This window comes from Pleurodeles waltl, chromosome 6 (assembly GCF_031143425.1).
Source record: "Pleurodeles waltl isolate 20211129_DDA chromosome 6, aPleWal1.hap1.20221129, whole genome shotgun sequence".
In the NCBI taxonomy this organism is placed as follows: domain Eukaryota; kingdom Metazoa; phylum Chordata; class Amphibia; order Caudata; family Salamandridae; genus Pleurodeles; species Pleurodeles waltl.
The window spans coordinates 1,568,541,513-1,568,566,520 of record NC_090445.1 but is presented as its reverse complement, the minus strand read 5'-3'; the positions used below and the strand labels follow the sequence as shown (position 1 = coordinate 1,568,566,520).

The 25,008-nt window shown below is 49.0% G+C and overlaps 1 protein-coding gene across 1 annotated transcript in view; it reads left to right on the top strand.

Annotated features, from left to right (window-relative positions):
- Positions 1–5,538, top strand: part of LOC138301795 (uncharacterized) — a 198,656-nt gene extending 193,118 nt beyond the window's left edge. Inside the window, exons 5-6 of the mRNA XM_069242297.1 lie at positions 3,983–4,364; positions 5,090–5,538. Of these exons, the coding sequence (XP_069098398.1) occupies positions 3,983–4,077 (95 nt within the window). The 3' untranslated portion in view covers positions 4,078–4,364; positions 5,090–5,538. The remainder of the gene's footprint in view (positions 1–3,982; positions 4,365–5,089) is intronic.
- Positions 5,539–25,008: the final 19,470 nt, after the last annotated feature.

Genomic DNA, 25,008 nt, shown 5'->3' with positions numbered 1-25,008 from the left:
TTTCCATGCAAGCAAACACGCATGCAGGGAAACAGATGAACACATTGCTCCCACACAAACATTGCTAGTTAAAGCAGCTCCCTGCTTGCGGGAGCAATGCTGGCTCCCGCAGGATGTGGGAAGCCGCCTAGGACCGAGGTGGCCTTGCGGCTCCCCTCATGGTCCTTTCATCATTTCATGATGGGATGGAAGAGAGCGAAAGAGAGAGAGATTGTCATTGCAATGGCTACTCCATGCAATGACTTCAAAGCGTTAAACTATCAAGATGTTAGGTTCGAACGTTAGAGTAACGTTCTGATGGACAGCAGACCATGGTCACTTCTGGCCTAGTGATAAAGCTCTTGGCTTGTCGCTCAGTAGTCTGAATGTTCAAATCATTGTGTCTCTTGGCAATGTGTTTGTTTATTTTCCAGTGTTTTGACTGTCAAACATTCCTAGTGATGTACCATTTCACTCCTTTTCCCCCTCAAAATCCGTGGGTTGAATGTCATAGCTAAGTTTGGACGTTGCGCAGTCACCTCTGGCCTAATGGTTAAGGTCTCAGATATGCACATTGAAGGTTAAGGGTGCCAGTCTAGGGTAGTCTGTGGTAATTTCCTGCTTTAGTTTCCTTTCAACTAAAGTTATTTAAGCTAAGTTACGTGCTGGAAGGTGAGCTCACTGTTTTTAATTGACAAAAACATTTTTCTTTTCAATTAGTCCGGAAATATCTCATTCTAAGTATGTCATTCATCAAAGCATAATAAATCGCTTTCTCTCTAAATCACTCATTTTCCCTCTCTCTCTCTCTCTCTCTCTCTCTCTCTCTCTCTCTCTCTCTCTCTCAGGGTTGGCCGCAGAGACTGGCCATAGGCCAAGCCCTGCAGCCAACCCCACTGTGCATGGCCTTTGGCCATACACAGTGCAAGGTTGGGTGGTGATAGGGGTTTGGGCACAGGGACTGCATGGCAGTGGTTGACTTAACGTATAGAAATTAAAATTACTTTATGTTAAAAAAAAAACATAGAAATTCACTGAAAAAAACAAAGGTAACATGGATGTTATAGTTAGGAAATATAATTTGAAAAACCTGTAGAAATTCACTTTAAAAACCCAAGACTACAGGCAGGGACTCTATAGTTAGGTTCACATTGTAAATGTACAACACCATAGATAAATATATATATATATATATATATATATATATATATATATATATATATATATATATATATATCTACTGGTGGTTGCTAGTAGGTAGTTATAGTTAGGACCATGTTTCCATAGGAAAAGCGTTTTTGACTTGCCTATCTCTTTGGCTTAGTTTGACGAATCTTCATGGAATTTTCCAAAAAAGTGTGTTGGTGATTCTTGTTGTGCATGGAAAGTTTCGGGGGTGATCCTTCAAGCAGGGAATGAGAAAAGGGGCGAGGGTTAAAAAAAAGTGGATTTCCCATACTAATTCGCATAGGAATTTTGGACACGACTACAGCCCGAACCTGTGGACGGAATTACACCAAATTTGGCAGAAAGATAGATTATATTTTGCAGATTTAGCTTTTTGTTATTTAGTGTAAATCCATTTAGTAGTTGTTGGGAAGTTTAAGGAAATCCAAATTTGTATATCTGTGGCTGGGACAACTTTGCGAATAATGACAAGCTCGTGTAGGGAAATGCAGAGCTATGATTGGCTGCAAACACTTCAACTAGGAAGTGTTAGCAGCCATCTTGGGACTGGGCTTCAGCCGAGTCCCACAAAACAATTGAAAAAAAAGAAAAGGGCCCAGGGTAGTGACACCCTGACCCCTTAACTCTGGTGCTGTAGTCACAGAGGGACCCCACCAGAGCTAAAAAAACACTTAAAAAATTTTTTTTGCCACAAATTTCTGATGATGTGACAACATTTTTATTAAAAAAAACAGGCACAGGCTCACACACTTCTTTTATTGAAGCCCCAGAGTGTGCCAGGTCCTGGGGGCATGTTAAAAAAAAGAAGGGGGTCACGTGGGGCCCCCCTCCAAGGACATTTTTATATCCCGGGGACAACCTCCTTCCGGGGGCATATTAATTTTAGGTCCACCACCCCCGGGGGCTAAATACATTGTGAATGCAGCGGGGCCATGCCCCCCCCCTCAACCCAAGACATTGGCCCTCATTATGATCCTTTGATCTTAAGACCGCCAGGGTCGTGGTGGCGGTTGGACCGCTTCCAATGCGTCAGTCTGACTGCCACATTACGACCACAGCGGTTTAGTTAGGCTCACATTTTAAATGTACAAAACTATAGAAATTCACCTGTTATAGTTAGACTTATCTCAACTAACTATATCTTGTGCCTTAAAGTACTATAACTCCCGCCCTTTACATGTACTGCTAATTACCCTACAAATTACGACACTCATGACATCTTTGATAACATCATTGATAATATCAGTGTGATATTTGCAAAAAAATGTTTGATGAAAAAACTGTACATATCGAGGGCGCGAGTTATAGTTACCTTAGAGCACGAGTTATAGTTAACTCCAACTATAACAGGTGAATTTCTATGGTTTTGTACATTTAAAATGTGAGCCTAACTATAGCGTCCCTGTAACCATTGTTTTTTTTTTAAGTTAATTTCTATGTTTTTCTTTTTAATTCTATTTCCTAACTATAACGTCCCTGTAACTTTTGTTTTTTTTAGTGCGGGTGCATAAATATATATATATATATATATATATATATATATATATATATATATATATATATATATATAAACACACACAGATATATAGAAACACCACACAGATATATATAAACACACAGACACAGATATATATATATATTAAAGACACAGTCGCATCCAGGTAGTTAAGGCTGACACCACAATTCATAGGAACTCCTGAATTTAGGGCTACATGTACTTACGTTTTGCGAGTCGCAAATTGGTCGCAGCGCTATTTGCGACCGTGCAAAAAGCGAAATGGTATGTTCCAATGCCATTTCGCAGTCACAAACAGCAATGCGACCAATTACAGACTTGTAAAATTTGCAACTTGATTTTGTGACTCGCAAATAAGAAATCTCAATTTGCGGCTCACAAACTGCATGTAAAAGGCAGTCGCAAATTGCGAATAGTCGCAAATAGCCTGTTTTGCACACCCAGATTAGCACTGATTCCAAACAGGTGGTAATCAAAACCAAAGTTTAAAAGCAGACCCAGAAGGCATCTGGGTTTCTCAAAATGGCTGCACTCTACATGATTGCATGGAGGAGGAGAATCCAGGCTGCCCAGCAGAGAAGGAGGAGGCTGACACAAGAGAGGTTATACAGAACCAGGCAGACCATATTTCAACAGACTAAGGAGGAAATATATGTAAAATACAGCAGCGCAATTATCTTAGAGATTATTGAACTGCTGAAACCTCAGCTAGAACAGCCAGACTTTTCGCAGCTGCTCTATCCCCACATATGAGCAAGTGCTCTGCTCACTGCACCTCTTGGCCTCGGGTAGCTACCAGGGGGTGATTGCTGTTGCTGGTGGGATTTCCCAAAGTGCCCTGTCACAATTCTTTAGACGGTTCTTAGATGCCATACTCACACACACATCTCCAGAGACATATACCTTCCCAGGAATAAGGAGGAAATACACAACACCAAATTGGACTTCTACAGAATTGCAAACTTTCCCAATGTAATAGGGTGTGTGGACGGGACACATATACCCATTTGCCCACCTGCAAATCTGGAATTTGTGTTCCGCAATAGGAAATGTACTCACTCACTCAACATCTACGTGGTATGTGATGCCCATAATGTAATAACTGATATAGTGGCAAAATTTCCAGGGAGCACACATGATGCATACATTCAGGCACAGTGGGATACACCAACGCCTAGGACGTGGGGAGTTTGTTGAAGGATATTTATTAGGTACTGTGTAGTACACACCGATGTCTCAAATACATGTCACTGCATAACCACGTGAAGCCATGCTCATATCTGCTGTTTTGTTACACAGGTGACAGTGCATATGCTCTGAGGCCATGGATACTCACACCATACCTAATACCTGCCAATCAGAATGAGAGGTGCTACAACATTGGACATCGGTGAACCAGAACCGTCATTGAGAGGACCTTTGGCATGTTGAAGTCACGTTTTCGATGCCTGCACAAAAGTGGAGTGGCACTCCAGTATGCCCCAGAGACTGCATGCAAGATTGTGGCGGCATGTGCCATCCTACACAACATAGCAACCAGACGTGGGCTACATCTCACTCTAGATGACACACATTCGGAGGATGAAGAGCAAGAGCCACCACACCGACAGCTTGGGGATGATAGCATCGCAATGGAGGGCAGACGGAGACGGGACCACATTACAACTCACTACTTTGGCAGGTATGTGGCAACCGTTACAGCATTCACAAATGTAAGACACACATAGCCAGGTTGTGCAACAAAAAATATCCCTTTAATGTCAGGAGTGTACTAATGAACTGTTGACGTTTAGATAGCAGTAAAAACGTAAAATGTAACAATGTCTGACACATTTACATCATGTGCCTCAGGCAAATCCCAGATAAGCAAAATCACACCCTCCTGCGACTACGCCCACCATGGCCCGTTCATGGTTGGTCCCCTGATGGCTGGCGGGCACTGCTACTCCGCAGTGTGCGTGCATCTGAGGCAGACACGCTGCTCACGCTGGAGATGTCCCCACTGTCCTGACGGGTATCACCAATGCCCCTTGCTGTCTGGGTGGTCTGTATGAGGTCCACTGCATGACTGATGTGCCCTAGTCCCCTTGCTACATCTCTGGCAAAATGCCCAAGTTCCACCTGCAGCGTAACAGTGCGACTTGACAGGCAGTAAGTTGTGGTTGCAAGGTGGCCAATCGACTGACTGAGCCAGTCCAAACGGGCAGCAGTGTTGCGCTCTCTGCGTCTTGCCTGGGACTGATCCGCTACCATTTCCCTGCACAGGTCATTGATGGCGGTGGTGAGGTTTACCATGTTGTTGTTCATGTTGGTAAATTCTGTGTCAACATTGGTAAATCCCTGTGTGATGGTCTGTTGCAGTCTGTGCAGGTTCCTGTTCATCAACCGCATTTGTTTATTTTGCAGGCAGTGACTGCTCAGAAGGGATGCCTCCAGTCCTAGGAATTGTTCATCAGTGACATCCTCCTCACCAGCTGACTATGTTTGACAATGCCATCTCCGCCCAGACCCAGATGTTCTATGTGGCCGACTCACACTTATCTGTGGCCCCTTTGTCAGGTTTCCTGTCTCAGTGTCCCCATCTGTCTCCTCGGTGGTCTCACGTGTATGGTGGACAAGTGGTGTGGTCATCACTCCCCTGCAGATATGCTGGCTGCCTCGTCTGCTTTGATGGTGGCAGCTTCTTCTCCCTTCACACTAGGGTCATCTGGGGAACTTGTGGGAGACCTGTGGGACACAGGGGATACACTTCGGGCCATATGTATGAAAGCTTTTTCCCATAGACACATAATGGGTAAAATCCTTTCGTACATCTGGCCCTTAGTGCCTCTCAGATGTGTGGTGTATCAAAATAAATATTCCTCAAAATTTTGACTACTGTACTACATTGCCCATAATGCATTGTTCTGTAGGTTGCAATATCGGCATGGAACAAATTTGGATGATGCATGCATTTGTGTACTGTGGTTGTGTGCATGGTGCATTGAATGGTGTACATAAGTGAGATTTGCTACATACTTTTGTATGTTCCTGGTGCTGAACTGTCCAGGTCCCCAATTCCTACAACAGCCTCCGGCTCCAGTATGGTCTCCACCATTCTCTCTATGGCTGTAGGAGGTGGTACTGTGGATGGCCCTCCACCAGTTCCGTGCGCCTCCCTCATCCGCTCTGCCACCCTTTCTTTTGTCCTGGACATGAGGTCGTACCGCCTTTTGCGGACCTCATCAATGGTGCGATGGCTGGCTCCAATCACATTGATCTTACTCTAAATGTCCAGCCAGATCTTCTTCTTCTGTGTGTCAGGGACACTCATTGCTGCCTTGCCAAACAGGACCTCATGGTGCAAGCAGCACTCCCCAGTCAGGCCCTCCAGCTTCTTATCAGAGAATTTCAGTTTTCTCTTCCTCCCTGCAGTGGGTGTCTCCTTGGTCTGAGTTGACATGGCTGCAGTTGCTCCTCTCACCTTGGTGTGCCTCTGCTGTCTGTGCTGGGTAGACTCCTCCCAGTTCCAGTGGGGGTACTTCCTGGTTCTGATGTCATCTCTCAGAACAGGAAGTGTGTTTTCTTCTTTTTTTTGGCACCTGCCCGCAAATTGAGACACAGTCGCAATTTGCGCCTCTGGGCCACACTCATGTGCATTTTGCGAAATCGCAATTTGCGATTTCACAAATTGCGATGCAACTCCGCACCGAATCGCAAAATGGAATCGCGATTTGTACTTACATCACGTTTTGTGAGTCGGAAATAGCAATTTCGAACTTTCAATTCTCCAGCTTCGTACATGTAGCCCTCAAACCCTTAATAATTTTGCCTACCTTGGACCAACACTGACCAAATTTGGTTGCAAGAGCTTTCAGGATGCAAGCGTTCAGCATGTCAAAGATTCTGCAGATTGGGAAATCGACTCAGAAGGTATAAGCCAGTCCCACAATTTGTTAATTCTCAAATTCACATTCATTTTGCCATACACAGCTTACATTGAACAAATCTCCAAAAGTATTGGGCAAGATTTCACCAAACTGTAATGACACTGTGGCCTTTTCATCATTGGTTGCTTTTCTTGGTTTGGAGAATTTTCAACGAGCCTTCAAAAATGCAGAGAAAAAAAATGTGATTGTCTACTGCAGATCTGGGAGTGCTCTATATTTTGTAAAATGTTCACAGTCTCAGGTTACAAATGGAGAGTCCAACACAAACATGGAAAAAAAGAGCACAATGAGAGTGGATCTCAATTTTCTCTTCCTTCCAAGGTTGTCAAGCATCAGGAAACATAATTAAAATATACAGGAAGAGTCAGAGCCCGTAACCATTCATGCAAAAGTGGGTGGGCATTGGCCTGCACACTAGCAAAGTTCTCTTTAGTTTGACAAATCACAGCGTAAAAATTTGACATTCCTGGCTTAGCTAAGTGGAACAAACTTGTCTGCCTTGTCGAAGGAGAGTTATCCTGCCATGACAAAGAGTGAGGGGGTTTGAAAATAAGACAGGCTGGGAGAGCTCCCAGATATCCCAATGCTCTTAACAATCCCTGAACGCCAAACCGTGTCCAGGTGCAAGTAGTGTATGTTTAGTACGACCCCAACTTCTCCAAGAGCTGGAAGGGGATATTCATGGGAAGACACAAATCCCCACTTTGGTCAAGGGTGGAAGTTGGAGATTTGTCTTCTCCCTCCATCCTAGCTGAATGGTAGGTAGAGAGGGTGCGGATATTCCCCTCACATCTTGTCCAAAACACCCTGTGTAAAGTCATCATAACATGCAAACTGTCAGGTAGAAAACTGTGATTTTCTAATACCAATTTTGCCGCACTGTGGAAATAATGGGAGATTTGCCCTTTGCCCTTTAGTAATACAAGTATGATAATACATGTTCACAGTTGCTAAAAATAACGTGTAATTGGGCCACATATATTTTCCCTGTCACAGCATAAATAGTTTAAGCTATGAATTTATCCTCTGGTTTGGTCGCAACACATACTGGTATGTTTAAATAAAATTTGAAATGTACTTAAATATCACATTCAAAGTACAGTTGTGGTTACGAATCAAAACACAAAGAAACCTCTGAAATTGGCAGTTTACCGTTAGACACTGAGCATTACATTACTTTAGCATTGGCATTATGGATGATGTCACTATTGATAAAAGATCATTTATTTATTTGGAGTAGTGTTGTTATTTAATGATTTTAGGTTTATAATTACTGAGAGATTGTAATTTGCCGAAATCCCTTCTGGGTCACTCAACTTCAAGGGGAGGTCCAAACTGGTCAATGAGTACCCACTCAAGACTTGTGGACGAGGTTCCAGGGTCTGTGAACTGCAAAGTGAGTGCAAACTAAGCCCAGGAGTCTTCAGTGGTGGTTCACAGATCCAGGCGCTAGGTCCATGAACTACAAATGCACAACTAGGGCCATATTTATGAGGCCCTTGCGCCGCCTTTGCATCACTTTTTGTGACGCAATGGCCACAACACACCCCCAAATCATATTTATGAAGCCACACAAAGCCACTTTGCATTTTTTTGAATGGCTTTATAAAGATGGAGTAAGGCAAAGCAGCTCTAATGGCTGCGTTGTCTTACTATGCGCTAGGGAGGCATTCAATGGTCATTGCGGTGGGTGTTCCCATGCAGCACCCATGGATTTTGACGCATCCCCAGATTTACAATACCTTGAATGCCTGGCTATGCGCCAAAACCTGATGCATACCCAGGGTAGGCGCATCAAGTAGAAATATCTTTATTTCTTCTCGTTGTTTCTCTTTCTATGGGTGCTGCATTCAGCAGTACCCATAGAAAGAGGAAACACCTTCCTAGGATTGTCTTTGTGCAGGAAGGTGTCCCTTTGTGCACAAAAACAATCCTGCATGCAACACAGACACTCTTGCATCATGGTGCAAGGGTGCCTGTGTTGCCACAAGGCAGCCAAAAGGGCAGCAGGGCAGGAAAAAGGAGAGGAATGTGCCGTATTGCTTATAAACAGTGCATTCCTGTCCTTTACCTTTAACACAGAGCAGCGCAGGTTTGCAGGCCAGGGCAAAAGGTCCACAAACACCACAATAAAAACTGCACTTTTCCCTTTTTTATTTTCACAGTGGTGCATTTTGAGCCATCTCACATGGGCCTGAGGTTCAAGGTCTGGTCACCGTTCCATATATATATATATATATATATATATATATATATATATTACCATTGAGAGGTTCTGGTGACATTTACAAACCACCACCAGGATCGAAGGCTAGGTAGTTATAAATTGCACCTGAACCTCACATTAAGAAGGATAGAAAGGTTTTTTACAAAACACATTGACTAAATATGCACCAAATTAAACAATGGGTTCAAGCTGGACCAATCGCTATATTCAATCCAGTATGTATTTGTTTCTACTGTGGTCAAGGACAAAAATCCCAAACATGCATAAATGCATAAATGCATAAAGTATTGTCAAACAAGATTATTAGTTCTAAAATACAACCTTTCTTGAGGATTATCTGATTTAATTACGACTACAAAGATGGTTTTGTCACCCCTGTAATACAATTGCAGCTTGCGGAAGGGATAGGGGGGGACTGGGGTGGAGGGGGTAATAAACATATAAATATTTAATTGATCATTTTAAAAAAAACCTTACCTGAAAACCGCTGCACAGCTCCTTCACTTCATCGCTGCAAGCACAGGCTCCCAGCCTGCCCTGCAGCCAATCCTGATGATGCTCAGAGCAGCGTCTGGATTGGCTGGGAGCACTCAGCCAGGATGTTCCCATGCTGACTCAGAGCCTGTGCATGCTCTCTCCAGCCCGGCAACTGTGTTGCTGGGCAGGGAGAGAGCCTACTGCGCATGTGTGTTTGGCTAGCCCCAGACGGCCGGCCAAACATACATGCACAGTGAGAAGGAGTGCTGTGCATTCCCCCTAATTGCTCATCACCCCCATGGCCCTACTCCTTTACCAGAAAACAATAAACTGTTTATTATCGTTTTCCGGTAAAGGTTTTGCAGCTGCCGCTGCTGGAAGGGAACCGACACTCCTCCACCCTGAAGGACAGGCCACCCCTGCTGTAATATATATACATAGAAATATGTATTTACAAGTAGATAGATAGATAGCTAGATAGATAGACAGATAGATATATAGGGGGTTAGTACAACTCTGGAGGAGGTGTTAATCCGTCCCAAAAGTGACGGTAAAGTGACGGATATACCACCAGCCGTATTACGAGTCCATTATATCCTATGGAACTCTTAATACGGCTGGTGGTATATCCGTCACTTTACCGTCACTTGTGGGATGGATTAACACCTCCTCCAAAGTTGTAATAACCCCCATAGTGTCCGGCACGCTGCAGGGATGGCACTCTGACCAAGCGGTCCATTTAATGGGTGGATCGCATAGCCTTTAAGGCTGCGCACTGCACCACGAACGACTGCTCATCATTACGGAAGTTCCCCTTGGGCTACTACTCACCTGCTGCTTCGGTGTTCTTCGCATCTTCTGCTCCTTGCAGTATTGGTGTTGGGTTCATCCTTTTTCATACGATGCGTCAGTCAGGCTTCATTTTTCTTCGTGTAATCCACCGGAAAGCTGCTGCTACCTGACAGACAAAAGAAAAAAACAACATAAACAACACTGTAAAGTTGGAAACCCTTCAAATTGGGTACACGCTGTTGGCGCTTGTGAAGTACTATAAAATATACTTATCTGATGGACCTTTGTTGAATAGCAGTTGTGTTTGATATATCATTGCTGCAGAAAGGTCTAAAGGAAAACAAACGGGGAAGCACTTAGCATCAAATATTCCAATATAGATGTGTTGAAAGACTGACATTTAAGAAAAAAATGTTCGTTTTCAAAAGGTCTTGGTTTTGGTTTAGAACCTAAGTTTAGAGATCCCACTAAGGGTTTATTTGTTTGAGCCTTGCTTGTTATGTTAAGAGTTCATTCAAGAGTACTCCAGGAGGAGAAGACGTTTTGTTATTTTGATGTGGGCATCTTGTGAATTATTGAAAGTAAGAAGCCACCATGCATTAGAAAACATATAGGCATGTGCTAGGGAGATCAAGTCAACATATAAACACATACATATTTATATATTGCTAAGTTACTAGGAGATTACAATTGTAGTTCCTGTGATATTAGATACAGTGAATACTTGCTTGGAAATATCAGTTCACCTGGCAAAAGGAGAAAGGGAGATTAAGGCGGTCATTCCAACCCTGGCGGTCGGTGTTAAAGCGGCGGCTAAACCGGCAACAGTCTGGCGGTAAAAAAAATGGAATTCCGACTGTGGCGGAAACCGCCAACAGAGACCGCCACTTCAACACACCGCCCGCCACGGCAGGACAAACAAACAGCGCAGCGGTCACCGCCAACAGACAGGCGAGAGTCAATGTACCGCCCACCCTATCACAACCTACCAATCCGCCACCTTTTCCGGGGCGGTAGCCCCGCCGATAAAAACACGGCGGAAACAGCCATTTCGAACGGAAAACGCTCACCTCCATACACCCCACGAGGAATCTGGACAGCATGGAACGCAAACTCCACATGCTCCCAGCGATACTCTTCCTGCTCCTCTACCAGGAGCACGAACGCCGGCGCAGAAGACAACGGTGAGTACTGCACCTACGACACAGGGGAGGGGGGAGGGAAAAAATTACGGGGACACACATACGCGACACCCCCACCCCCACCCTCACCCACTACAACACACACATCAATGCATAGCAATATATCACAGTTACCCCCCCCCAAACCTCCCGGAAGAATGCAAAGACAAAAGGAAATGATTCTAAACATTGGAATATATTGTATCACTGGCATAAAAATATATCACACATCTAAAACCTTTATATACATAATTTTTCAAGTCCGATCATTGTAGCAGGCATTGTTCGTGGACCACTGGGCCCAAATCACATGGGCAAAGCCCACACAGGATACCTGACTCCAACGGAGAGAACACTGCAGGGGCATCAGATAGCAAAACTACAGGCACCTCAGGGGGAAGGGGGCACCTCAGCCAGATGAGTCCACGACGCCAGATCCACGAGGGGCCTCCATGGCCACTGTTCCATCCTGGGGAGTGCAAAGCCACAGTCTCACAAGTCTCTACAGTGGATGGCTTGCCCACTGTTCAATCCTGGGGAGTGCAAAGCCACAGTCTCACAAGTCTCTACAGTGGGTGGCTTGCCCACTGTTACATCCTGGGGAGTGCAAAGCCACAGTCTCACAAGTCTCTACAGTGGGTGGCTTGCCCACTGTTACATCCTGGGGAGTGCAAAGCCACAGTCTCACAAGTCTCTACAGTGGGTGGCTTGCCCACTGTTACATCCTGGGGAGTGCAAAGCCACAGTCTCACAAGTGGATAACAGTCTCCACTGGTTCTGGAGGGGGACTGGTGCCCAGAGTGCTTCATGCAGCCCTGCCCGACACAGATGCGGGCCTGCCCCTTCCGCCAATGGGCCAGCGGTGCTTGAGACGGCGGTGCCCAGTGCAGCGGTGCTTGAGATGAAGGGCACAGTTCAGCTGTGCTTGAGACGGCGGTGCCCAGTTCAGCGGTGCTTGAGATGAAGGGCCCAGTTCAGCGGTGCTTGAGACGGCGGTGCCCAGTGCAGCGGTGCTTGAGATGAAGGGCCCAGTTCAGCGGTGCTTGAGATGAAGGGCCCAGTTCAGCGGTGCTTGAGATGGCGGTGCCCAGTTCAGCGGTGCCCAGTTCAGCGGTGCTTGAGACGGCGGTGCCCAGTGCAGCGGTGCTTGAGACGGCGGTGCCCAGTGCAGTGGTGCTTGAGCTGAAGGGCCCAGTTCAGCGGTGCTTGAGATGAAGGGCCCAGTTCAGCGGTGCTTGAGATGAAGGGCCCAGTTCAGCGGTGCTTGAGACGGGGGTGCCCAGTTCAGCGGTGCTTGAGACGGCGGTGCCCAGTGCAGCGGTGCTTGAGACGGCTGTGCCCAGTTCAGCGGTGCTTGAGACGGCGGTGCCCAGTGCAGCGGTGCTTAAGATGAAGGGCTCAGTTCAGCGGTGCTTGAGACGGCGGTGCCCAGTGCAGCGGTGCTTGAGATGAAGGGCCCAGTTCTGCGGTGCTTGAGATGAAGGGCCCAGTTCATCGGGCTTGAGATGAAGGGCCCAGTTCAGCGGTGCTTGAGATAAAATGCCCAGTTCAGCGGTGCTTGAGACGGCGATGCCCAGTTCAGCGGTGCTTGAGACGGCGGTGCCCAGTGCAGCGGTGCTTGAGACGGCGGTGCCCAGTGCAGCAGTGCTTCAGACGGCAGTGCCCAGTGCAGCGGTGCAGCGGATGAGTGCCCAGCTCAGCGGATCCGGCCATGGCGTGGAGGTCATTCGCCACCTGGCCTGTGGCTGGCGGTGCCTTCCTGCCCATCTGTCGTGTGGCTGGCGGGGCCCTCCTGGGCTGCAGTACCGGGCCTGTTGGTGTCCTCCTGCCCACCTGGGATGGGGCTTACGGGGCCCTCCTGGGCTGCAGTACTCGGCCTGTTGGTGTCCTCCTGCCCACCTGGGATGGGGCTGGCAGGGCCCTCCTGGCCAGCTGGGCTGCTGGCGGTCTTGTCGGGCGTGCTGCCCTTCCCAGCCTTCCCTGTTCGCCTGTGGCACTTCCCCACCTTTGGCGGTGTGCCAGCTGGCACCACACTTCCTGCCGGAGCCATGGTAGGGATTTTGGTCCCTGGTGTCTTCGGCCTCTCGCGCCGGCCACTGCAAATCTTCGGATGTTTTACCGGGGGTGGGCTGGCCGTGCCTTGGCTCCTTACTGAACTGGCTGCCCTTGAGGGTGGGGGACTCCACAGTCCATGGCAGACTGTCATGACAGGTCCCGCTTTTGTGGTGGCTGAGGTGCTGACTGGGGTCCTATGAGATGGACGGGGTGGGGGAGTTGTTGGAAAGAGGTCAAGTTTGGAAAGGAAAAGCATTTTAGGAACAGAGGGACGGGTAGGTGTAGTGGGAATGGGAGTGGAGGAAGAGGTTGTGGTTTTAGGAGTTTTCAGTCTGGTGTCTTTGGGTGCAGGTGCTTGGGCTGGAGGCTGTCGTGAGGTGGATGGCTGTTGGGTGGGTGGCTGCCTGCGTTTGTGTAGCTTGGTAGCTTGGAAGAGGGGGTGACAGACACAGTGGGAGAGGACACAGGGGATGTGTAGATGGTAGTGGGGGTGGTGACTGCACGTGTGCGGGGGGTTCTGGTGGGTGTGTTGGTGATGGACGTAGTGGCTGAAGATGTTGTGCATGCAGGTGTGAGTGGAGACGTGACAGGGAGGGAGGAGGGAGACGAGGAGGAGGGGGACACAGTGGAGGCAGTGGGTGTTGGTATATCTGCATGTGGATGTTGCTTGTGTGAATGCCTGTGGGATGTGTGGTGCTTATGTTTGCCTGAGCTTCCCTTGGGTGTTGAGGTGTGTGCAGGCTGGTCTGATGGTGTGTCTGGGATAGGCAGAGGTACAGGGGATTGGGTATGGGTGGAGGAAGTTGGAGGGGGGAGGCTAGAGACAGGAACAATGGCTGCCATCAGTGCTGAGGCCAGAGTGTTGAACGATCACTGAAGGGCAGCCTGACCAGAATGAATGCCCTCCAGGTATGCATTACTCTGGTGCACCTCCCTTTCTACACCCTGGATGGCATTCAAAATGGTAGACTGCCCAACAGTGAGCTTCCTCAGGAGGTCAATGACCTCCTCACTGAGGGCAGCAGGGGTGACTGGGGCAGGGCCTGAGGTGCCTGGGGCGAAGGAGATGCCCACCTTCCTGGGTGAGCAGGCACGGGGCAAACGCTGAGGGGCTGCTGGGAGGGCGGTGCTGGTGCGCTGGGTGGCGGCTGTACCTGTTGTTGCGGGGGCACAGATGTTGCCGCCACCACAAGGGAGCTCCCTTCAGAGGACGAGTCGCTGTCACTGACATCAGCACGAGTCCCCGCTGTGGAGCTCCCCTCGCCCTCTGTCTCACTGGTGAATTCCGAATCCGTTGCATGGCCCGCCATGGCCATGTGAGATGCAGCTCCCTCGTGCTCCGATGCCACTTCTCCTCCCCCTGATGATGCTAATGCACACATGAACAGGAAGACAATAAAAAATGGGGGTGGGAAAAAATAAAGAAATGTTGAGTGCATGCATTGGCGACACCGTTGGCGGACAGGACAGACACAGAAGCCCCCTGCACTACGCCGCGCACTTGGGGTCGACTACGCAATCCGTGGGACATGGCCTACAAGCCTATGGGTGACATCTGCACACATAGATGACACAGGTGCATGAATAGCTGTACTTGGCACCCTACAGAGGTGGGGGGTGGGGGCACAGGGCCATGCCTTACAGAGGGGCCTAGCCTACAGAAATCGCCCTGGCCTAGGGATACCCACAGCCCTCCTCCCCCACCCAGACACCTCCACTGCGCGCAAAGTCACCAGGATTGGAGTCTACTCACCCTCTTGTGTCTGCTGTGATGTCCTCATGCGCCCATCCAAATCGGGGTAGGCCACCGCCAGGATCTGGGAAATCAGGGGGCTCAAAGTCTGACTGGCACCCCTTCCACGTTGGGAGGCCATCCCCAGCTGAGCCTCCGCCGTCTTCCTGCTCCAGCGTCGGATGTCCTCCCATCTCTTCCGGCAGTGGGTGCCCCGTCTGTGGTGGACCCCCAGGGTCCGGACGTCCTTGGCGATGGCACCCCAAATATCGATTTTTCTGGTGGGCGCTGACCTATGTGACATGTACAGGGAGAGAAAAATATTCATCACCTTCTGCATGCTCGATGTGAGTGGCCCCCCATCCCCACCCTTGCCATGTGGCACATGCTCTCATCTGTCGTTTGATGCATGCCTCAATCGCTCCCCTCCCCACCATCTTTCATCCACCCCACTCAACACAGGCATTGCCCACAAAGCATGGTCCCAGTGTACTTACCTTTTGGTCTGGAGGACCGTAGAGTAGCGCATACTGGGGGAGGACCCCATCCACAAGTTTTTCCAATTCCTGAGCAGTGAAGGCAGGGGCCCTTTCCCCAGTCGCATGAGCCATTGTCTCTTCCAGACCGAGGTCACAGCAGCACTTGCAGTGTAGGTCCTCTCCTGTGGAAGATCAGGTATCGAGTGATTAAGCAGATAGAAAATGGCAGTCACGCCCGCGGCGGTGCATACCGCGACCGCCGGCACACATCGTCATTGGCTCCTGAGACCCATAGGGTTCAATGTTAACCAATGCTGCTTTGCGCCGCAGTCTTCGACCGCCTACCACCACGGTGTGCCACACCAGCGCATTGACCTCACATCCCATTGTCGCACTTCACAGGTCAGGCAGCCGCCATTTCAAGGGCCCACATGGCTTACTTTCTACTGCGTCACACATACCTAGGCCTTGCATCGACACTCATACAAGCCATTCAATGCATTGGGAATCGTGTTATGTGCAAGCTGTGGGAACGTACCTGTGGGTTGATTGACTCTGTGCTCGCTGTTGTCCTTCATAGGCACCGTCCGCTGGGACATGCGAGGAGATGGAGAAATCTTCCCGTGTACAGACCGCTGGTGGACCTGTCGACAATGGAGGAAAGACATGTCATACTGACATACAGGCTTGACCGAGCCACTATTCATGAACTGTGTGCCCAGCTGGAGGCAGACCTGATGTCACCAATCCGCCAACCCACAGGGATCCCCCCTCTAGTGCAGGTTCTGTCAGTACTCCATTTCTTAGCAAGTGGGTCATTTCAAACAACAGTGGCCATATCATCAGGGATGTCCCAGCCTATGTTTTCCAAGGTGTTGTCCAGAGTGTTGTCTGCCCTGCTGAAACACATGCGCAGCTACATCGTTTTCCCTGAGGTGGGGGATTTGGCTACAGTGAAGGGTGATTTATATGCCCTTGGACATATCCCCAACATCATAGGTGCCATTGATGGGACACATGTTGCTTTGGTCCCCCCCAGCAGGAGTGAACAGGTGTACAGGAACAGGAAGAGTTATCATTCCATGAATGTACAGATGGTGTGTTTGGCTGACCAGTACATCTCCCATGTGAATGTCAAGTTCCCTGGCTCAGTGCATGACGCCTACATCCTGCGGAATAGCAGCATCCCTTACGTGATGGGGCAACTCCAGAGGCACCGGGTGTGGCTATTAGGGGACTATGGTTATCCCAACCTGTCATGGCTACTGATCCCAGTGAGGAATCCCAGGACAAGGGCAGAGGAACGGTACAATGAGGCACATGGGCGGACTAGGAGGGCGATCGAGCGAACCTTCGGCCTCCTGAAGGCCAGGTTCAGGTGCCTCCATATGACAGGTGGTTCTCTGTGCTACTCACCAAAGAAGGTGTGCCAGATCACCGTGGCCTGCTGTATTCTTCACAACCTGGCTTTGCGACGCCAGGTGCCTTTTTTGCAGGAGGATGGTCCAGATGGTGGTGTTGTAGCAGCTGTGGAGCCTGTGGAGAGTGAAGACGAGGAAGCCGAAGAGGACGACATAGAGAACAGGAACACAGTAATACAGCAGTATTTTCAATGACACACAGGTAAGAATCCCCACCGGCATATTACATTTACTTAAAGACTACTCCCTCTCTACTGTCTGACCTTTTCCCCCAGTGTATGGTAACTGAGTTGTGACTTTCCCTTCCGATTTCAGAGCTGTGGGCCCCACTGCGTGACATCTGCTTTGTTTCCCCATGGACTACAGCTGTGTGACATTGGTATGTTGTCATCACAATGTAAATCAGCATTTTGGCACGGTCATGTCTAATACATTTGTTCCAAATCACAGCCAGACTCCTGATTGTTTTGTGCAATAACTGTGTTTATTACAGTGCTCTATATTGGTGGGTGGTTGCAAATTGATGAGGGGTGATGGTGGAGGAATGTCCATGGCAGAGTCCAGAGTATTAGTATCACCGGTGCATTGTCCAAATGCCTTTGGAAAGTGGAGCAGGGGCAGTTTAAGGGTGGACAGGGTGACAATGTGGGACTGTGGGATGACAATCAGGGAGGTATCCTTTCCTGGCGGGGGTCTTGGCATCTTACTCTGTCTTCTTCCTGGATCTCAGGGCCCGCTTGCGGGGTGGTTCTCCTTCTGCAGGGGGTGGGGTGGTGGTGGCCTGTTGGTCCTGTGGCGGGCCTCCTGTCCACTAGCGCCGGCAGAGGTGGTAGGCAGTTCTTGGTCCATGCTAGTGTGAGGGGCCCTTTGTGGTGCCACAGTGTCCCGCAACTGATTCAGAGCCCCTACGATGGTGGCCAGGGCGGAACTGATGTTTCGTAGTTCCTCCCTGAACCCCATATACTGTTGCTCCTGCAGGAGCTGGATCTCCTGAAACCTAGCCAGTACCGTAGCCATTGTCTCCTGGGAATGATGGTATGCTCCCATGATGGAGGAGAGGGCCTCATGGAGAGTGGGTTCCCTTGGCCTGTCCGCCCCCTGTCGCACAGCAGCCCTCCCAGTTCCCCTGTTTCCCTGTGCCTCCGTCCCCTGGACCATGTGCCCACTACCACTGCCTCCAGGTCCCTGTTGTTGTTGGGGTGGTGGGTTAGCCTGGGTGCCCTGTAGTGGTGGACACACCGCTGATTGACGTGTCCTGGGGACAGAGGTATGGGCCCGCTGGGTGGGTGCTGTGCTGGTGTTTCCAGAGGGGGGAAGGTCTGTAGAGGCCTGTGACTGGGTGAGGGGAACCGACTGTCCCGAGGTCCCCGATGGGCCGGGCTGGTCATCTAGATCCAGGTCGACATCACTGTGGGCCTCTTCTCGGGGTGGAGTGGACATTTGTGGACCCTCCTGCGCTGTGACGTGGTGTTCGGGTCCTGCAGGGGTGTAAAAGTATGGTTATTGCATCTGTGTGTGCCATAGCGTGCAATGGGTGGGTGCCAGTGTACCCCAGTGCTGGCATTCCCGTGTGGGGGCTTTAGTGACGATGGTTTGGGGGGGTGTATGGGTATGTGCAGTGGGCATGCTTTGGTGATGGGTGTCCATGGTTTGTGGTCGCATGCAGGGTTTGGTGTTGGGATGGGTGGGTTGTGATGGTGAGACATTTGCAGGGAGTAGGTGTGATGGGGGTGAGGGTGAGGGTGGAGGTATGAGTTGGCATGCAGGTGGGGTGGGGGGATGAAGTAGTGAAATGTTGACTTACCAGAATCCATTCCTCCAGCTACTCCTGCGAGGCCCTCAGGATGCAGGATCGCCAAGACCTGCTCCTCCCATGTTGTGAATTCTGGGGGAGGAGGTGGGGGTCCTCCGCCAGTCCGCTGCACTGCGATGTTGTGCCTGGATACCATTGAACGCACCTTCCCCCGTAGGTCGTTCCACCGCTTCCTTATGTCGTCCCTATTTCTTGGGTGCTGTCCCACAGCGTTGACCCTGTCGACTATTCTGCTCCATAGCTCCATCTTCCTGGCAATGGTGGTGTGCTGCACCTGTGTCCCGAAGAGCTGTGGCTCTACGCGTACAATTTCTTCCACCATGACCCTGAGTTCATCGTCAGAAAACCTGGGGTGTCTTTGCGGTGCCATGGGGTGGTGTGGGTGATGTGTGGGGTGGATTGTGTGGTGCTAAGTGTGGTGATGTGTATTGTTGTGTTGTGTGAAGTGCGTGCTAATATTGCTGGGTGACAGTAAAATGCGCGTCTGGGTGCTCGGATGTCTTTTCTCTGTGCGTGTTCACGATTCTGTTGGTGTGGAGGTTTGAGGGTGATGTGGGTGTGTGTTTTATATTGCATTGTGTGTGTGGGAGTGGTGTGTGTATGTGTTTCAGGTGTGTGTATTTGTAATTGTCCAATGTGGCGGTGTTTTGTTGAAGTGTGTGTATTTTGAGCGCGGCGGTGTGTACCGCCAATAGAATACCGCGGTTGAAAGACCGCCACGAGGATTCGTGTGTCATGATAGTGTGGCCGTATTTCTGTTGCCGTGACGGTGGAGGTTTGGTCATCGCCAGTTTCTCGCTGCCCTTTGGTGTGGCGGACTTTTGTGGATGTCTGTATTTTGGCGGTTTGCCTGTTGTGGGTCAGAATGACCGTGGCGGTTTACCACGGCCGCGGCGGTGTTCTGGTGGTCTTCTGCACAGCGGTAAGTGCCTTTTACCGCCAAGGTTGGAATGACCCCCTAAGTCATTTAAGAATTAGTCTTCCCTTAAAATAGTCAGATTCCATTTCTGATTGCTTAGTTCTAATGCTGATGGTTTAATTTTTAGATGCTATAAAAGTCAAGACAACTCAGAAAAGGACAGTCTGGTGCTCCTCTGTTTTCATCCCTTAATCCCAGTGTGTCAGGTCAGATCCGTAATGTTTGGCCTGCTTGACCTGTAGGGAAGATGGGAATTCTCATCAAATCGATTTCACTCCTGCGAAAAGAGTTTGGTAAGAGCCAGATAGATAGATAGATAGATAGATAGATAGATAGATAGATAGATAGATAGATAGATAGATAGATAGATAGATAGATAGTCCCAAAGCACGAAAGTAGATGTTCACTCAAGACACAGGTATGTTGAAAGAAAGGTTTACTCTGAAATCTCCATCATGCGTTTCGATCATCTCACAGTCTTAATCACATAGTGCATTGCCCAGAGTGGAGGTTTACATAAGCCCAATAAATGATAGACATAAGCAAAGCACACATTGTATCAATTGTCATGAAAAAGGTTACAGAAATGGCGACCATCTTTAAATATCATCAATGCAATCCTACTGTATTGGTCATTTTATAAATACAGATCTAACCAAGTACTCTTCAGCCTACATAATCCATTGCAACCACAAAATTGGGTAAATAAAGTCATGACCCTGTTCCTCATGGGAACAGTCCAGCCCGAACTGCCAGGGCCAGGTCCTCCCTTGACCGGAAACAACCATCCTGGGACCGGTTTCAGGGTTTCACCCTTCATCAGCCAGGCTAGCTTGAATCCAGTGGCACAGTGAGCAAGGGACCACGTCTGGGCATACCCTTCCCACTTAGGGCAACTTTAGCAAAACAAAAGGATGATGGACGGAGTGCTGAACAATGCAATCACTCACCCCCAGTCACAGATCTGGGTTTAATCCATCGTTCTTCTGCTCACTATGCCACCCCAGTTTGGACCCAGCCATATGCAAATCAGTCTTGACCCAGTTCCTCATGGGAACAGTCCAGCCTGAACTGCCAAGCCAGGTCCTCTCTGGAACAGGAAACAAGCATACTGGGACCAGTTTCAGGGTTTCAGGGTTTCTCCATTCATCAGCCAGGCACGTTGGACGGAGTGCTGAACAATGCAAACACTCACCCCCAGTCACAGATCTGGGTTTAATCCATCGTTCTTCTGCTCACTATGCCACCCCAGTTTGGACCCAGCCATATGCAAATCAGTCTTGACCCAGTTCCTCATGGGAACAGTCCAGCCCGAACTGCCAAGTCAGGTCCTCCTTGGACCGGAAACAAGCATCCTGGGACCGGTTTCAGGGTTTCACCCTTCATCAGCCAAGCTAGCTTGAATCCAGTGGCACAGTGAGCAAGGGACCTACGTCTGGGCATACCCTTCCCACTTAGGGCAACTTTAGCAAAACAAAAGGATGATGGACGGAGTGCTGAACAATGCAAACACTCACCCCCAGTCACAGATCTGGATTTAATCCATTGTTCTTCTGCTCACCATGCCACCCCAGTTTGGACCCAGCCATATGCAAATCAGTCTTGACCCTGTTCCTCATGGGAACAGTCCAGCCCAAACTGCCAAGCCAGGTCCTCCCTAGACCGGAAAACAAGCGGTAATGGGTATACACTCCATACAGATTGGCCCAAAAATGGCGATAAGACATATCATATAACGTCTCGCACATGCACAGTATAGGAAAGTACCATCTTGCCTGGCATGTTACCCCCATATTTCACTGTATATATTTTGTTTTAGTCTATGTGTCACTGGGACCCTTCCAGGCACGTCCCCAGTGCTCATAAGTATGTGCCCTGTATGTGTTCCCTGTGTGATGCCTAACTGTCTCACTGAGGCACTGCTAACCAGAACCTCAGTGGTTATGCTCTCTCTGCTTTCCAAATTTGTCACTAACAGGCTAGTGACTAAATGTACCAATTCACATTGGCATACTGGTACACCCATATAATTCCCTAGTATATGGAACTGAGGTAGCCAGGGTATTGGGGTTTCAGGAGATCCCTATGGGCTGCAGCATTTCTTTTGCCACCCATAGGGAGCTCTGACAATTCTTACACAAGCCTGCCAGTGCAGCCTTCGTGAAATAACGTCCATGTTATTTCACAGCCATTTACCACTGCACTTAAGTAACTTATAAGTCACCTATATGTCTAACCTTCACCTGGTGAAGGTTAGGTGCAAAGTTACTTAGTGTGTGGGCACCCTGGCACTAGCCAAGGTGCCCGCACATAGTTCAGGGCAAATTCCCCGGACTTTGTGAGTGCGGAGACACCATTACACACGTGCACTACACATAGGTCACTACCTATGTATAGCGTCACAATGGTAACTCCGAACATGGCCCTGTAACATGTCTAAGATCATGGAATTGTCACCCCAATACCATTCTGGTATTGGGGGGTCAATTTCATGATCCCCCGGTTCTCTAGCACAGTACCCGGGTACTGCCAAACTGCCTTTCCGGGGTCTCCACTGCAGCTGCTGCCAACCCCTTAGACAGGTTTCTGCCCTCCTGGTGTCCAGGCAGCCCTGGCCCAGGAAGGCAGAACATAACAAAGGACTTCCTCTGATAGAGGGTGTAACACCCTCTCCCTTTTGAAATAGGTGTGAGGGCTGGGGAGGAGTAGCCTCCCCCAGCCTCTGGAAATGCTTTGATGGGCACAGATGGTGCCCATCTATGCAGAAGCCAGTCTACACCGGTTCAGGTATCCCCCCGCCCTGCTCTGGCGTGAAACTGGACAAAGGAAAGGGGAGTGCCCAGAGCTCTGGACTGCTCTGAGTGGCCAGTGCCAGCAGGTGACATCAGAGGCTCCTCCTGATAGGCTCTTACCTCTCTTGGTAGTCAATCCTCCTTCCTAGGTAGCCAAACCTCCTTTTCTGCCTATTTAGGGTCTCTGCTTTGGAGAATTCTGTAGATAACGAATGCAAGAGCTCATCAGAGATCCTCTGCATCTCCCTCTTCACCTTCTACCAAAGGATCGACTGCTGACTGCTCAGGACGCCTGCAAAACCACACCAAAGTAGCAAGGCGACTACCAGCAACATTGTAGCGCCTACTCCTGCCGGCTTTCTCGACTGTTTCCAGTTGGTGCATGCTCTGGGGGTAGCCTGCCTTCACCCTGCACCAGAAGCTCAGAAGAAATCTCCCGTGGGTCGACGGAATCTTCCCCCTGCTAACGCAGGCACCAAAAGACTGCAACACTGGTCCTCTGGGTCCCCTCTCATCCTGACGAGCGTGGTCCCTGGAACTCAGCAACTCTGTCCAAGTGACTTCCACAGTCCAGTGAGTCTTCAGTCCATGTTTGGTGTAGGTAAGTCCTTGCCTCCCCACGCTAGACTGCATTGCTGGGTACCGCGTGATTTGCAGCTGCTGCGGCTCCTGTGCACTCTTCCATGATTTCCTTCGTGCACAGCCAAGCCTGGGTCCCCGACACTCCTTCCTGCAGTGCACAACCTTCTGAGTTGTCCTCCGGCGTCGTGGGACTTCTTTTTGTGACTTCACGTGGACTCTGGTTCACTCTTCTTCCAAGTGCCTGTTAGGGTACTTCTGCAGGTGCTGCCTGCTTCTGTGAGGGCTCCCTGGGTTGCTGGGCGCCCCCTCTGTCTCCTCCTCAAAGTGGCAACATCCTGGTCCCTCCTGGGCCACAGCAGCACCCAAAAACCTCTACTGCGACCCTTGCAGCTAGCAAGGCTTGTTTGCGGTCTTTCTGCGTGGGAACACCTCTGCAAGCTTCATCGCGACGTGGGACATCCGTCTTCCAAAGAAGTCCCTAGTTCTCTTCTTTCTTGCAGAACTCCAAGCTTCTTCCACCCGGTGGCAGCTTCCTTGCACCTTCAGCTGGCATTTTCTGGGCTCCTGCTCACTCTCGACACTGTCGCGACTATTGGACTTGGTCCCCTCGTCTTACAGGTACCCAGGTCCGGAAATCCACTGTTGTTGCATTGCTGGTGTTTATTCTTCCTGCAGAATCCCCCTATCACGACTTCTGTGCTCTCTGGGGGTAGTAGGTGCACTTTACACCTACCTTACAGGGTCTTTGGGTGGGCTATTTTTCTAACCTCACTGTTTTCGTACAGTCCCAGCGACCCTCTACAAGCTCACGTAGGTCTGGGGTCCATTCGTGGTTCGCATTCCACTTTTGAAGTATATGGTTTGTGTTGCCCATATACCTATGTGCTCCTATTGCAATCTATTGTAATTCTACACTGCTTGCATTACTTTTCCTGCTATTACTTACCTCATTTTGGTTTGTGTACATATATCTTGTGTATATATCTTATCCTCATACTGAGGGTACTCACTGAGATACTTTTGGCATATTGTAATAAAAATAAAGTACCTTTATTTTTAATAACTCTGTGTATTGTGTTTTCTTATGATATTGTGCATATGACACCAGTGGTATAGTAGGAGCTTTACATGTCTCCTAGTTCAGCCTAAGCTGCTTTGCCATAGCTATCTTCTATCAGCTGCTAGAAACACCTCTTCTACTCTAATAAGGGATAACTGGACCTGGCACAAGGTGTAATTACCTCTGGTACCCACTACAAGCCAGGCCAGCCTCCTACATTGGTTGTGCAGCGGTGGGATAAGTACTTGTAACTACTTACCACTTTGTCATTGTGTACTTTTCAAAAGGTAATAATATACAAAACAGTTCAGTGTATGTACACCTAACCAAAAAGTTTTGATTTTCTCCTCTTAAACTATTTACAAAGTTCTGAAAAGTTTCTCTAAACTTCTAAAAGTTTTCTAAAAGTTAGAAAAGGTTTTTTCTCTGTTCTTTAAAAAAGTCTGAAACTTTTTCTTCCTTCTCACTATCCCTAAACCTCCTGCTATCATGTCTGTAGAAGATTCAACTCTTAAAATGGTCAATACTACTTATGACAATTTGAATTACAAGAGCCTAAGGAGTCTCTGCTTAGATAGAGGTTTAGTGGTTGGAAAGAACCCTACAAAAGAGTTTCTATTTAACATGCTTATTGTAAATGATGAGTCCCAAGCAGGCACATCAGATGAGAGGTTAATAGAAGGTTCCCATTCTGACTCAGGTGAACACCTTGAGGGAGGTGTTGGGGGGGGGGGGTTCTGAACAGGGTCTGCCCCCTAACAGGACACCCAGTAATGTTGGTAGTAATGGAGGTTCCCATCACAGTAGGGAAGACTTAATTCCCGGAGGCCAAGTTACCAGGGTCCAGACAAATAGGGACAGATCCC